Source organism: Arvicanthis niloticus, chromosome 6, assembly GCF_011762505.2.
Source record: "Arvicanthis niloticus isolate mArvNil1 chromosome 6, mArvNil1.pat.X, whole genome shotgun sequence".
Classification (NCBI taxonomy): Eukaryota; Metazoa; Chordata; class Mammalia; order Rodentia; family Muridae; genus Arvicanthis; species Arvicanthis niloticus.
Genome location: NC_047663.1, coordinates 18,791,533 through 18,807,004, shown reverse-complemented (window position 1 = coordinate 18,807,004; position 15,472 = coordinate 18,791,533). Strand labels below are relative to the sequence as shown.

The window sequence follows — 15,472 nt, the reverse complement described above, 5'->3', positions numbered from 1 at the left end:
GTTAACTGACAAGCCTGTCTGTGTAGATCAATGGCCCTTAAATAAAGAAAAGGTGAGAGCAGCTGAAGGTTCAACATATAGAAACCCTTGGAATTGTCCTATATTTGTCATTAAAAGGAAATCTGGAAAATGGAGTATGCTGACAGATCTGAGAGCAATCATTAAAGTCATCAGCCTATGGATTCTTTATAACCTAAAATCTCTTTAACTTCTTTGTTACCCAAGGCATGGCCTATAATCGTGGTTGACTTAAAAGATCAATTTTTTCTCAATAACCCTTGAGAAATAAGATACAGAGAATAAGCACAGTATTTCACTGTGCCCACATTTAATCATGCCATGCCAACCAAAAAATATCAATAGAAGGTCTTGCCTCCAGGGATGTAAAACAGTCTTACCTTATGCCAATATTTTGTGCAACAGCAGTTGAAAATAATTCATAAACAGTTTCCTCAATCTATAACTTATAATTATGTGGATGCTATCTTGCTACCTGATTCAGATACCTTAGAAAAAAGATTTGATAAAGAGAATTTTACCTTGTTAGGAATTACAAATTGCTCCTGAAAAAATACAAAGAGGAGGTTCTATAAACTATCTAGGATAAAAGATAGTTCTGCAAAAATTCAGCCACAGAAGATACAGATAAAAAGAAACCAATTACAAACCTTTAAAGATATAAAAAAGAAATTGGAAATGTTAATTGGCTAAGTCTCACAACTGGATTAACTACTCAAAAACAAAGTAGTTTATTAAAAGCCTTATAAGGTTATTCAGACTTAAATAGTCTAAGAAAATTAGCAGCTTAAGCTGAAAAAGAATTGGCTTTGGTAGAAAAGAAATTACAGGATGCACACATAGACCATTTAGATTCAAAGCTGGATTGTATCTTAGTTATTTTGCCTTCTACTCATGTTTCCAATTTGAATTCTTATGAAAAGAGAAGATAATATCTTAGAATGGATATAAACACAATAAAAGTATATTAAAAATGTTTCTGATTTGATTGTGAAAGAGAGAATAAGACCATCAGTTAGCAGGAACAGACTCAGCAGAGACTGTAGAGCCTGAAGTTACCTTATTATGGGTAATAATGAGGATTGGAAAAGAGCTTGCAGTGATTTGGGGTGCGGGGGGGGGGGGAGAAATTAACAAATTCCCCCAAAGCAAGAAACTTCAGTTTATAAAAAGTACTAATTGAATTATTCCTTGTGTAGTGAGAGGAACAACAATTTCTAAAGCTTCTACCTTATATACAGATGCCAATAAATGAGAAATGGCAGGTTATGTCAGAAAATATAAGTGTTACAACATATTTGATCACATTGTGAATCCTGATATTGTGTTATTGTGACTCAGCCCTTCACACACATCTTTAATCTCTCTGGCTGGAATATAAACATGACCTTAGTAAACACCTTTAATCCCAAATAATTAAGGTAAAGTTAGTTTTAGAAAGAAGCTGTCATTTTTGAAAATTATGTCTGAGTAGCAGACAAAGTGATAAATCAGAGAAAGATTTAACAGAATAAGATATGCCCAACTCTCATGAGAAGAGAGTGGAGAGGAATCCACTTAAGTGGAGCAATGCAGAGAGGAGAGAAGGAGGAGGAGGCCATTTTACTGGGACAGTGATAGGTTGTAGAGAGAGAGAGCAAGCCATACACAGGTAAAGATAAATGAGTCAGAGAGTAAGAAGAAGCCAGGAGATTAAAACCCATTGTAAGTTAGTGTGAGGCAAAGCAAAGCAATTCATGAGAGGGAGGGAGGGAGGGAGGGAGGGAGGGAGGGAGAGAGAGAGAGAGAGAGAGAGAGAGAGAGAGAGAGAGAGAGAGAGAGAGAGAGAGAGAGAGAGAGGAGACCAAATGGAATCAGTCAGCTTGGAAAGGGGTTTGAGCCTGAACAGCTTTTGTTGAACCAGCCAGCCAGGGATCAGAAAAAAAAGAAAAAAGAAAGTGTGAGCTTACTGAGCAGCAAGTCTCAGAGGCTGAAAATATTCTAGGCCTAGATAAGATTGTACAGAGGCCAGAAGCTGCCAGGACTAGGTCTAGGAAAGCAGACTGAGGCAGTAAGCCTCAGAGATGAAAACTACCTCTGGCAAATAAAGGTTTCTGTTACATATAAGTAAAATGATTCAAAGTCCATATGCTTCAGCTCAAAAATCAGAATTGAATGCTCTTCTCATGGTTCTATTAGATTTTCCAGAACCTCTTAATAGTTACTGACTCTAAACATGCAGAGAGAGTTGTTTTGCATATAGAAACTGCTGAAATTATTCCATATTAACCTTATTCGGTATTACTCAGAATTAACCTTGTTATTTATTGTTATTAACCTTGTTATTGTATCAAGTAACTAAAACAGATATATATATATATTAGATATAATTCTATAAATTAGATATTTGATCCCATATAGGTTTTCCAGCACCATTGGCATTAGGAAATGAAAAGATAGAACTATTATTAGTAGCAAAATTTTTAGAGGCTTCGATTTTTCATAAAAGATATCATGTAAATAATACAAGTTTAAAGAAAAACTTTTCTCTAACTTGGCAATAAGTCAAGAAAATTATAAAGAATTGTCCTACTTGTTCTCTATACAATCAGTAATACCTACCAGAAGTAACCTCAAAAGTAACCAAATTAATGTAATTTGGCAGATGGATGTTTCATTTTGCATAGTCTTAAAAATTGAAGTATGTATTGCATACAATTGACACATATTTAGGATTATAATGGGCTCCTGCCTTGAGTTCTGAAAAGGCTGATTCTGTAATTACACATTTATTAGAAGTGATGGCTATATACATTTATACATTTATTCATTTATAGATTAAAACTGAGAATGCTCTGGCATATGTATCTAGTAAAACACAATTCTTGGAATGTTATAACATAAAACATTGTCAGGAGCCATCTAGAAAAGATTGAAGGCATGCAAGTGGCATTCTGGAGATGACACATTGTATTGCATGGTCTGTGATGGGTGAACTCTAGTTTGCAGGGCCTTTAGAAATCTCATCTCAGAATTGATTCTAGCACGTAATATGCCTTCTTTGTCATTATTAAGTTAATATAATAATTCCTGGACATCAGCCCACATTATTGGGCAGATTATCTGCAGATCAACAAAGATAGACTTTCTTGTAGAAATGCTAAGTAGACAAACTGATGAATGTGTAATTCCTGATAATGATTCTAGAGAATTCCTAAAGTTATACAAGTAAAACTGGAGCCTTCTATAGAAAGGGCTACAATTAGGGCTCTGTAAACCATCATGTGTCATGGGATAATTACATTAAGATAGAAAGCAGGCTTGAAATGGATTAACAATCAGGGAAAACATTCCTTTTAAGTTATCTGTAAAACCACTATGTGATAACTAAGTTCATAAACTGGGAATGGACAATGTATTGTAGGTGCAAGGGCAAAAAAATTTTGACATAATTTATCTATACAAAATTTCAATACTAATGAGACACAAGGCAGATGATTTGCTTCTTGACAAAACTATGCTAACTTAGACATAAGAATTATTGTTTTAAACTTAATAAACTGGTGGAGCTAGTGACAGAAAATGAATGTATAATTAGATAATTAGTTTTAATGAAACAGATGTAAACATCTCTGTTGTAACTTCTTATTCATGACTTGAATTTATGTGTGAACTTGTGAACGTTTTTAAAAGATGCTTAAAATACCGTGTGATCATGCATCCTGAAAAAGTACAAGAATTAGGAACCATGACAATAAGAGAGTGGGAGGGGAGAGAGAGAGAGAGAGAGAGAGAGAGAGAGAGAGAGAGAGAGAGAGCGCAAGAGCTCAGGCATGCTTTTTCTTACGATGAGATAGAGTTTTTCTTAACAGCAGGTTTCTTCTTACTGACAAGAACAGGGCTTTTTCATACTCAATAAAAAGGTAGAAGGTTTTTTTCCCTCTGGGCAACAAAGGTTGGAGCATATTTTTCATCTAGAATGAGTGAGTTCTTTCTGCACTGGTGATTGCTCAATGAAACATGCTCACGAGGGCTTTTTCTCCATCTACCATATATATACATATATATGTATATATACATATATACATATATATATACATATATATATTTCTATTTCTATCCATATTGCCTGTGTAAAAGGTTTTCTTTTTTGTGAGCATGACTTTCATTTCCTGGTTCACTAAAAGTTATTTACTCCAAGCCTCCCAAGAGGCTGGCCAGTGAGAGGTAAGATGTCTGGGCAAGAGAGAAAGGATCCTTAGCAATAAATCCTCTACTGAACTCCCTGGTGCTATACAGTGTATGCTAATTGCCAAATAATTATAAAGTAAGAATTTAAGTTTTCCAGTGCTTATGCAAGCACAGAGAATTATAAAGTAAATAATAAGAGAGATAAAGAGTTAATTTTCTCCAGTGCTTAATGAAGCACAGAACAGTAAGAGTTAAGTTTTTAGCACAAAACAGTAAAAAAGAGTTAAATTTCTTACAAGACCAGAGATCATCAGTGTTATGGCCTCTGTCCAATGCTGTATTCCACTTCAGCACCTGTCAGGCCCCCAAAACTAGTTACCAATATACCTTATCATCCTACAGGTCAAGGAGTTGTGGAGAGATCAAACAGGACTTTAAAGGAAATGCTCATAAAACAAAAGGGGGATATGCGATCTCCCAAAGACAGATTAAATAATGCTTCAATAAAATGTCAATGAGACAGGTAGTCCAGGTGTTGAAAACACTGGATTTCAGAAAGGACTGCTAAATTAAACCAGTCTATATATTATTGTGTTAACTTCAGAATGGAAACCAGGAAATGTGTTACTTTGTGGGAGAGGATTTGTTTTTTGTTTCATCAGGAAGTGAAAAGGTATAGATTCCTTCAAAATTAATAAAGGTTAGATTTGACCAGGAGAGATCTTCTTATTGTTTCTTCTTTGTGAATGACTTAACAAACCACAACCAACACCAACCAATACCAACCAACATCAACTAACACCAACCAACAACCAACCAGCCAACAACCCAATCAACAACTGACAAACCAATAACAACCCAACAACCTATCTGGGCCCTGTAGAAAAAGCTAAGGTGGGAGGAGTAAGGAGAGGAAGAGAAGGAAGTAGAGGAGAGAAGAGAGGGGAACATGGAGGTGGATGTGTCTCTGGTACTTGGTATAGCTAGGTTGGGTATTGGGTTACACTTCTGATGGTATGGGCATCTTGTTATTGAGCATTACCAAACATATAAAGCCTTTGGATAATCTAAGCATTAGAGTCTCATTTGTACCGAGCCCGCATGGTTAGCCGGATGGTCTGGGCAATGCCCAGCCTTGCAGAGACAGCCTGGAAGATTAGCAGAGCCATCTCCCACTCTGGCGTCTCGTGGGTGGCAGGGCTGGTGTTTCTGGCTGGCCATTTCTAGCTGCGGAGAGCACGTGGCCGCTGAGCTAGGCAGAGTCATCACAGCTTAGATAGTAGGCTTGACCAGTGGCCGCTTTTTAAATAATTACCACAACAGGGCCCTGACATTTATGTACTCTCTGAAAAGTCCCATGAATTCCAAATGTCACATAATTGCAGAAACTATCTGCTGCTGCAAAATCACATCCCTGCTAGAGTACAAGGCAAATCATAGTCAGTTGCTGAGAAGCAGCCCCATATCCCCTCACCTGGGATTAAAAAGAAAAAGCATTCCCATAATATTTCTGTGTTTTTTCAAAGAAACCAAAGCTAAAATTCTCACTACATTTTCCTACTTCTGTTTTAAGCCATTAATTGTAATGTGTGTAGTAGGAAATTATAAACATTCATTTTCAATGAACTAAATGCTTTTTGAGCTGGTAGCTAAGGTTTTCAGACTTCTCTTGCTCAATTCTAATCTTTATTTGTTATCTGTAGTGAAATCTAGAACAGCACTTCCTCCTTAACATTTCTTAGCTCACAAGAGTCAAACAGCTTGTGGTTTTTGCTGCACTGCCGCGAGCTAGGTCCCCCATTTCATTTCCTTGCCTTGGATATCTCTCTTGGATCTATACTCATTGATCCAGTGACAACCCTTGCCACATTGCCTGCATATCCCTGGAAGCCTAGGCCTTCTTTCTGGTTTATACTTAGAAAAACCATTGCTTTGTTCACTTTTCCAGGGCAAAGTACCGTATTTTTCACAGTTAACATACCAGACATATTGAGATCTGAGACCTTTAAGAGTTTGGTCACAGTCGCTTTGCAAATGGCCATATTTCTCACAACTGAAGCAACTCACAACTGGGTATTTTGATATTGGAGACCTCTAGCTATAGCTTGACCTATTATATTAGCATGGTACATTTAGAACCAGTATTAATTGCATCCCTTATCCACTCACCTATAGGTTCAAGACTTTAATGGTCTAATAACTTTTTACATTCAGTATTTGCATTTTGATATGGCTTTCTTCACACCTGAGACTAATTTTTGTTTAAAAAAAAAAAAAATCAGTGAAGGCTTCTCCAGAGCTTTGTATAATCTTTGTATAAATGAGGTGGATCTTTTCCTAGGCTCCTCAACTTCGTCCCAAGCTCTTAAAGCCACAAAGCAACATTGTGCTATAGTAGTATCATCAAATTCAATCTGTTCTTGTATATCAGAGTACTGCCCTTTGCTCAGAAACTGGTAATTTACTATATTTTCCTCACTCTGTTTTACTGCTGAATATTTGTGGCTTCTTCCCTCCACCATGACAGCCATTGCTATTGTGGACTGGCTGGGACAGCTGTCACCAATCCCTTCCAGTCTTAGCGAATAATTCTATTTTGAGTAACTCAGTTTAGAATTTGTTTGAGATGTGGCAAGTGCATTTCATATGAAAGCATAGCATCTTTAAAATGCCTTAGATGTGTCATAGGATACCATCCTGCCTCATCATAGCCTTGCTTCTCACTGTTAGCAGGCATGTGCTCTATGACTACTGGGTAATCCTGATGGAGGTAGTCTTGTAATCCTGTCCACCCAGTCCTCCAGTTTCCTTCTCTCCTACTTCAGGAAGTTACTGCTGTCTCTCTCAATCACCAGAGTTGTGCCCTTTTGTTCTCCCTTTTTGGTGCTCCTCAGCCCACTTCCACTTCCACCCAGTTTTTCCAGTTGTACAGACAACTCTCAACCCTCTTAGAAAAGAGAGCAGAGTGAACCTTTGGGCTTCCCAATTCATCCATTTTTTTGTTTGTTTGTTTGTTTGTTTCGCGGGTCTTTCCATTTCCACCCAAAATTTTTCCAGTTGCTCAGCCATTCTTCCAAACTTTTTTTCTTCCAATCCTTTTTGAAACAGTATTACAGAAAGAAGAAAAAGAGAAAAAAGCAGAGAGTTGCCTCTAGAAGCAGAGTGGAGGGATACCCCAGCCGAAGCAGCCACAATAATTTTTGTTGGTGTCTTGAAAAAAAAAAAAATCCGTTCCTTCCTCTGCCATTTCCTCCACAGTATTTGAAACTGAATTTCCCATTCTGTCTAGTCCATGACTAGGCACCACTTATAGCTGGCTTTTGCTACTCTGTGGGCTCTTTCTCCTTGCTTCTCTATCATTCTCTACCCTTTGAACCCCCTAACACTAGAGAAGAGATAAAAAGAAAAAGAGCAATGTTATCTTTAGATTACTTCCTGCTGATTAGGGGTGTCAAGTTCCTTGGGGGACTGACTCACTAAACCTGTCTGTTATCCCTACAGATGATAAGACCACCAAGTCCTTCAGAATACACTAGGATTCTCTCTTTGCTGATTCTCTTTCTGCTCTTCCTGCTTTTTTCCCTGCCTATAGTGTGCGCTCCTCTTAGTGTTGACTGTGCGGCTTTGACTCTGCATTGTTGACATCATCAGGGACGAATTCCTGTGTCTTAGCACATGGAGGTTGCTACAGTGCTGACAGTTCTGCTCCAGGTCCCCATCTTCCTCTGAAAACACAGCTTTCTCTTTCAGCACTCTTCATCTGAAGCTGAGTAATAGCCGCACTTCTTCTGAAGGCATAAACAAATCTACAGACATCTGGAAGGATGTTAAAGCAGCAACACGTGGCTCGGGATAGGGAATACATGCACTCAGCACTGTGCATCATCTGACTCTGAGCTTGCCTGGTATTTGCATCTTGAGCAGCTTCCACAGAATCTTCAGAAACATCATTTGCAAAACTGTCCTACCACCCGAGTGTTTTTCTTCCTTCAACCCGAGAGAGAACCATGGGGGCACTTGAGTTACCTTACTCAAGAGGAAAGGGTAGCAGAAGAGACCATGCTAGGCAGCTAACCACTGCATGGTCCTTTACAATGAGGGTCAGAAAACAGCACTGGCCAGTGAATGCAAACCATAACTACTTGGTCCCCCTCTACATGGGTTTTAGGCTGATATCCTCCAGACTTTTACTCCAATGCCATTCTTATCCACTTGGGCTGCACTTCCAAAACTGGGTAACTCAGACAAAGATTTCTTGTGTAAGTCACACAAAAAATCACAAACAGTAGAAGAAAATCAGCTAGAGTGTATCATACATATAAATGAACAAACATGTGCTCTTCAGAAAACACTTCATCAGTGAAAAAACAAACTATAATCAGAGAGAAGATACTTATTAAAAACATATCTGAGACAAAAGACATGTGTGCAGAGTACAGAAAACAAACTTTAAAAACTCAGCAAGGTTGCTTAGTGTGTAAGGGCATGTGCCATACTCAGAACCCATATGGTGGAAGAAGATTTTTGGAAGTTGCCCTTAAACCTTCACATGCATGTCATGGAATATGCTAAGGTCAAACATTCATGTGTACAAACACATGCACACAAAATAAATAGAGAAAAACAGATCTTTGCTAAAAACTGAGTATAGTGGCAAAAGTGTGTAAAGACAGAATCCAGGATGCAAAGGCATGAGGATAGCACAAGCTCAAGGCAACCTGGGCCATATAAAAAGACCCTGTGTCTCAAAGACAAACTAAAACCAGGAATGAAGCTCAGGTCTCTGGGCTTTCATGGTGCTATGCACTGAGCCATTTCACTGCCCATGGCAGGCCTTTTGGGGGTGAAAGAGTTTGCAAAGTTGCCTAAGCTGTGTACCAGTAATTAGATGACTATGTAAACTCGAACTGACTTGTATGAACACTATATACATCAATAATCTTGACTTCAGAAAATAAAATTTAAAAGTAGCATAAAACAAACATTTAAGAAGTAGGTGAAATGATTCTGAGAGAAACCTTACAGATGTTTCAGCTCCAGAGTCTTTATGAAGATGTTCTCAACTGTTGTCAGTTGCACCTGTGTGGTCCCCAGGTCCCTGAAGGAGAAAGACAGACTTCATGATGACACATTTCAACACATGCTTACTTAACCTTCAGCTTTCCTATAAAACTACGTGGCTCGGGAGTAAGGAAGCCTGTCCCAGAAGAACTTCTACAGAGCTCACTACAGCTAAGGTTACTACTTACACCGACCACTCCATGGGCCGCCACTGAACACAGTCAATCTTCTTCTCATTCTCATGTTGCCTTTACTCCATAACTACCTACTTTACACTTTCTTTTCTTTTTAAAAATAAGCATCAAATTCTTCTAGAGCTGGAGACAAAGGCAGTTATGAGCAGACAACCTGGGTGCTGAGAAACAAACCCAGGTTCTCTGCAAGAGTAGCATGCACTCTTAACTAATGAGCTATCTCTCCAGCCCCTCACTAGCATTTTAAAATCATAGAGTTAAAACTAAAACTGTGACTTGTTTGTTTGTGACAGGATTTTTCTGTGTAGTTTTGGCTGTCCTGGAGCTCATTCCGTAGACCAGGTTTTCCTGGGACTCACAAAGATGAACTTGCCTCTGCCTCCCAAGTTCTGGGACTAAGGGCGTGGTGCCTCCACCACCTGGCAACTTGTTTTTATCCTTAAGACAAAGTATTCTTTGATGTGCAGGGCAGAAGCTAGAATATAGGTTGGAATAACTAACACTAAAGGTCTTTTGAAAACGTTGTATGGAAACCTACTACTATAGAAGCTTCCTAAAGTCCATGTGTGCGCACACACACACACACAAACACACACAGAGAGAGGGGGGAGGGACGGAGGGAGGGAGGGAGGGAGGGAGGGAGGCAGAGAGAGAGAGAGAGAGAGAGAGAGAGAGAGAGAGAGAGAGAGAGTTTAAGTGAAATAATCCTATATTAGGGAAACAATTTCCTTATGAGACACCACAAGATAACAAATAAAAAAGCCAATATTGAGTATGGATTACTTGTTTGAAGCTGTTGGTGATTGAGGTCCCTTAGATTTTCATTATTATACATTATTACCAATGCTCTGGATTACCTTCCATGAATTGTTGGTAATGCCTTACTGCAGAAGATACCACATACTTAAGCCATAGAATATGAAGAAGCAAACTAGTATTCAACTGGAAGCTTCACATTTACTGGCTATAATAGTACTGGAAGGTGCTGTGCACACTACCAGAGGAGAAACATAGTCTTACTAACCATCAATCTTGCAAGCTAAAATAACAATTGCCCTGGTAACACATGGTCACTGATACAATACTGGCAACATGTCAAGCAACCACTTTCCAGTGGAACCTAAGGTCTGCTCCACAAGATGAAATCCATAGCTAGCACGTTACTGAGGCATGAATCTGTGACTAGACCAGTCCTAGGCCCTAGTGGAGAACCTACTATCATTACTCTGCCAAGGGACATAGTATTAAATTAAATTAAAGTCTAATGACTTATCTTGAATCCATACATTCATATATCTCTCAGCCTTCACTAGGGAAGATTCTTTTTGAAATAGATGGCAATTAACATAGAGACTCACAGAGGTCAAGGTGCAGAGAACAAGAGACTGCAGAATACTCAGCCCTAAATGGAACATTTTATATCACATCTCTCTCCCAGGGCTCAGGGGTCATGGCAGGAGAAAGGGCAGAAAGACTGTAATAGCCAGAGGTGTAGTCATTCCCTGTAATGACTACAAGCAAACTGTTTCCAAACACGTCAGGGCAGCTGCACACGTGAATTCATGGAAGCTGTGACAGCATGTATGTAAGAGACTTATACAAAGACAAGGCAGACAAAATTCCAACCCGAAGAGGGCAGTGGAGCATAAGCTGATATCCATAGCTAAGGGCTATTGGAAACTGATAGCAAGGAAGACAGGGAGAGCCTTCTTTAAGAGTGTGGCCCAGGTAAGGTGACCATATTCCACTGGAAAGTCACACAAACCAAAGTCGAAGAGCACGAAGTTGGGTGAGTAGGGATGGAGTACAGATTTGGGAAGAGTTGGGGAAGGGATACATAGGATCAAAACACAGTGTATGATGTTAGCAAAGAACTGATAAGAAATGAGAAACAATGCTCTCTGGTGAAAGTCAGTAAGGACAGAAACCATCTCATGATTCACAAGCTTATCATAATACTTACAGATATTTTAATGCTGGCAACTTAAAAAAGTAGGGATCTTCAACAACTGCAAGAGGATTACGGCTGAGAATTCTGAAAAATACAATTTTATTGAAATTACTAGCATTTTCAATATGCATGAGTCTACTTATGAAGTTTAATTTCTTTGATATGGAACTCTCTAAAAAAATCATTTTCTGGGCCAACAAGATTGTTACAACAGGTAAAGGTGTTTGCCACCAAGTCTGACAAGTTAGGTTCAGTCGACAGGACCTGCATGGTGGAAGAAAACACTGAGCTCCCAAGTTGCCCTTTGACCTCTACATAGGTCATGTCAATCATATGCCCTGGCACTCTTTTATCTACGCACAAGACACAAGACAGGTGAGGAGACACTAAAAAACAAAACAGAACAAAAAATATCAGGGGGAGAAAAACAGAAAATAACAGTGAAAAGACAAATAATTCCAGAGAACTTTTAGGTCAAAAATCCTACAGACATGAAGCTGGAGATATAGTTCAGTGGTTAGCACTGCTGGCTGTCCTTGTTCAGGTCACAGCATCAACAGACTAGTTTACAACCATCCATAATTCTAGTTCAAGGGGATCCAATGCTGTCTTCTGGTGGCAATGTGTGCATGTAAATACACACAGACAAAACACTCAGACACAAAATATAAATAAACCTAATTTTTTGAATCCCACAAACAAGTACACTAGTAATAAACCCTTTCACTGTAGAAAACATTATTTTTAATGCCTCTCACTATTCAAGATGCTTGTCCATTTTAAAAAATATAAAGAATCTGTGCTCAACTCACTCAATCAAAGACAAAATCATGTGGGAGGGTCAGTGTGTGGGGTGGGGGGACCATTTTCCTGGCTGTGTAGCCAAAGAAAAGAGGATGTCAGAGGAGGGACTTGGTCCATATCCAGGCTCCATAAAATACTCTCACTTGTATTCTGAAGTAACAAAGCCTGCGTGAGGGTGCCTGTGATCATTTGTCCGTCTCCTGATCTAAAACTTCTGAGGTCAGTTATCCCTGTGCCTAAAATTTCTATGGTATTAAACAAGTATTTGCTGGATAAATAAGCAACATTGTTTATACACCAATGAAATCAATAAATTCTCTCTCCCACACTGTGGACACAGGACTTCTTTTATTGCCCAACCTGGGAAACAACCAAAAATTAAATGAAATTAAACAGAATAATAGAAAATCTGCCTTCAGTTTAAAGCTAATCACATCTATGGCACATATTAATAATTACTTTCACTAACACTGATTGTGCTGGAGGGGAAGGGGGTTCATGAGTCTCACCCTGTGATAGTTTGTATGAAAATGGTTCCCAAAAGTCCATAGGGAGTGGCACTATAGGAAGTGTGGCCTTGTTGGAGGAAGAGTGTCACTCGAGATGGGCTTTAAGATTTCAGAAGCTCAAGCCAAGCCCAGTGTCCCTCTCTCTTCCTGATGCCTGACCATCTAGATATAGAATGCTCAGCTCATTCTCCAGTCCCAATTAAATGTTTTCCTTTGAGTTGCTGTAGTCATGGTGTCCCTTCACAGCAATAAAACCCTAAGACACAGCCCTAGCTGAGGACTTATGAATAGGTGAATTGTTTTGGAATGGAATAAGTCAGTTTTTCAGAATGAAACACCACTGATAAGATGATCATGCAGCAGTGATGCTTCCACACATAGAAATACATGTGAACAATGGATGTATTTCTCTTGCTGTGACAAAGCACTATACCTAAGGCAACACATTTTTAAAAAGAGTTTATTTGGACTTAGAGTTCCAGAGAGTTAAGAGCTTTTGGTATTAGAGCACAGTTATTCATAAGAAGCTCAGGGCTCACGTCTTTAACGACACAAAGCAGAGACAGCAAACTAGAAATGTGCAAATCTTTAAACCCTCAAAGCTTATCACCAAGACATATATTTTCTAACAAGGCCCATACCATCTAAACCTTCCCAAATGGAACCACCAATTGGGGACCATGTATTCATTCAAATGACTACAAAAGAAGACATGAAGTTGGGGGTGGGCCTGGGAGGAGTTGGAGTAGAAGGGGGTGAATATCATGAAATTAAACTGTATAAAATTCTTAAGGAAAAGTATATCCTAGAAAAAGCAAGAAAGTCATCTTCTTTCAACAAACCTAAAAGAAGATAGCCACACAAATACATTTCTACGTCTAACAATAAAAATAACAGGAAGCAACAATCACTTTTCCTTAATATCTCTTCACATCAATGGACTTGATTTTCCAATAAAAAGGCAAAGACTAACAGACTGGATATGTAATCAAAACCCATCAATTCTCAAAGAAGTAATAAAAATATTGCATTAAAAATCTATTGTGTAGCCAGGCAGCGGTGCCACATGCCTTTAATTCCAGTAGTTGGGAGGCAGAGGCAGGTGTATTTCTGAGTTCGAGGCCAGCCTGGTCTACAGAAGTGAGTTCCAGGACAGCCAGGGCTACATAGAGAAACCCTGTCTCAAAAAAACAAAAAAAAATTCCATTGTGCTGTTTTAACTTTAATTGTAACAAAAACTCAAGTGGTTAATTATTGATCCATTTACCCATGAGAAAACTAGGCACATAGAGGCTATAGAACCTGTGTGTTTCGAAGATCATATAAAATAAAGTAGAAATTTGAAGTCCCTGGGAATTTGAAGTCCCTGGTGCATCCCTGGGAGATGTCACTATAATGGCCTATCTTTATTTAATATAACTGCATGCTAACCTTTCTAAGAGTTGATTTCAGAAAACAATTCCAGGCAAATGTTTTAACCATGATAGCTGCATGAGAAATCAGATTATAGTTAGGATTGAAAAGTAGCAACAAGCTTACAGAAAGGCGGAAGAATAAGACATCTGTAGGAAATCTGAGATGCTCCCATATAACCCTGAAAAACTAGAGGAGCACAAGCTTGAGTATTTGGAAGGCCATGCACATGTGTATGTTTGAGCATAGGTAGAAAACAACCAAATATACCCAAGGAAGTTCACCCCTGGCTGGCCTTGCAGGTCTGCACAGGTAGAAGGGGGAAGCTAAGGCTGCCTCCAAAAGCACCCACACTAGAATCCCAAAGGCAGGCAGGGAAATGGCTTCCTTAGAGGAAGATGGTCAGAGAAATAAGTAGTGACCCAGACCCTGTTTCACCGTGCAAGAAGAATGTGAGGAAAGAAGAAATCCTTTCTTTTTCGCATCTATAACGTCCATTAGCCTTCTAGCATGCCTTCCCACTCCAAGCTCCTCAGTGCAGGGTTCTATTCTGTGTTATACCAGTAGAGTCAAAGTAAATAGAAAGGTTGAGATATCTTAGTCACAGTGCTGAGAATCACCTTAAGATTGCCTGGTGATGAAAACGAAGAGAATTAAGACTGTTAGAATCAGCAAGACTCAAATTTTAGATCTGTTCTTTTTACTGATATGTCTGGGTAAGACAACCTCAGACTTACAAAGTCCTTAATAGCATTTTCCTACCTCGAGTGGATGAGAATGAGAAAGGGAGAGGCATCTAAGAGGGGCATGCCCAGATCTACTCAGCAGTAGTGAGCTCACATGTCCAGTGGACCAGGGGCAGGAGCTCTGAGAAGGGTGAAGGCGGTGTGTCCAGAAGCTCTAGTGTTTCCTGAGGGAAATGGATTGATGAGTTTAGCTCCTATTATAAGGGAAAAAATGCTTCCCAGAAAATTACACTAACGGTGCTAAGAGGTTCTCTACATGTTAGTGGTGTAAACTTGGACAAGTGACTCAAGATCTCTCAGTTTCAACATTTTTTATTCACAAATTGGGCATACTAATACTGTGGGGTTGGAGACATGACTCAGTTGTTAAGAATACTGGCTGCTTTTCTAGAGGTCCTGAGTTCAATCCCCAACCACCATATGGTGGCTCACAACCTTCTGTAATGGGATCCAATTCCCTCTTCTGGTGTGTGTGTGTGAAGACAGGTCACTCATATAAAAAAAATAAACAACTGACAAAAGAATAGTAACACTGCAAGAGTCTGAGGGAAAGTAAAAAATGAGGTAGAGTGTTTGAGCATTGATTATGTGCCAAACACTATTCTA

General features: G+C 39.1%; 1 protein-coding gene across 3 annotated transcripts in view; it reads right to left on the bottom strand.

Moving 5' to 3' along the window:
• The window catches only part of LOC117709940 (uncharacterized), a 63,226-nt gene that overhangs the window by 22,320 nt on the left and 25,434 nt on the right, over nt 1–15,472 (bottom strand). For all 3 annotated transcript variants that reach the window (XM_076935667.1, XM_076935668.1, XM_076935669.1), the window contains 2 exons: nt 11,407–11,478; nt 9,212–9,286 (listed from right to left, as the gene is read on the bottom strand). In XM_076935667.1, coding sequence (XP_076791782.1) covers nt 9,212–9,286; nt 11,407–11,478 — 147 coding nt within the window. The remainder of the gene's footprint in view (nt 1–9,211; nt 9,287–11,406; nt 11,479–15,472) is intronic.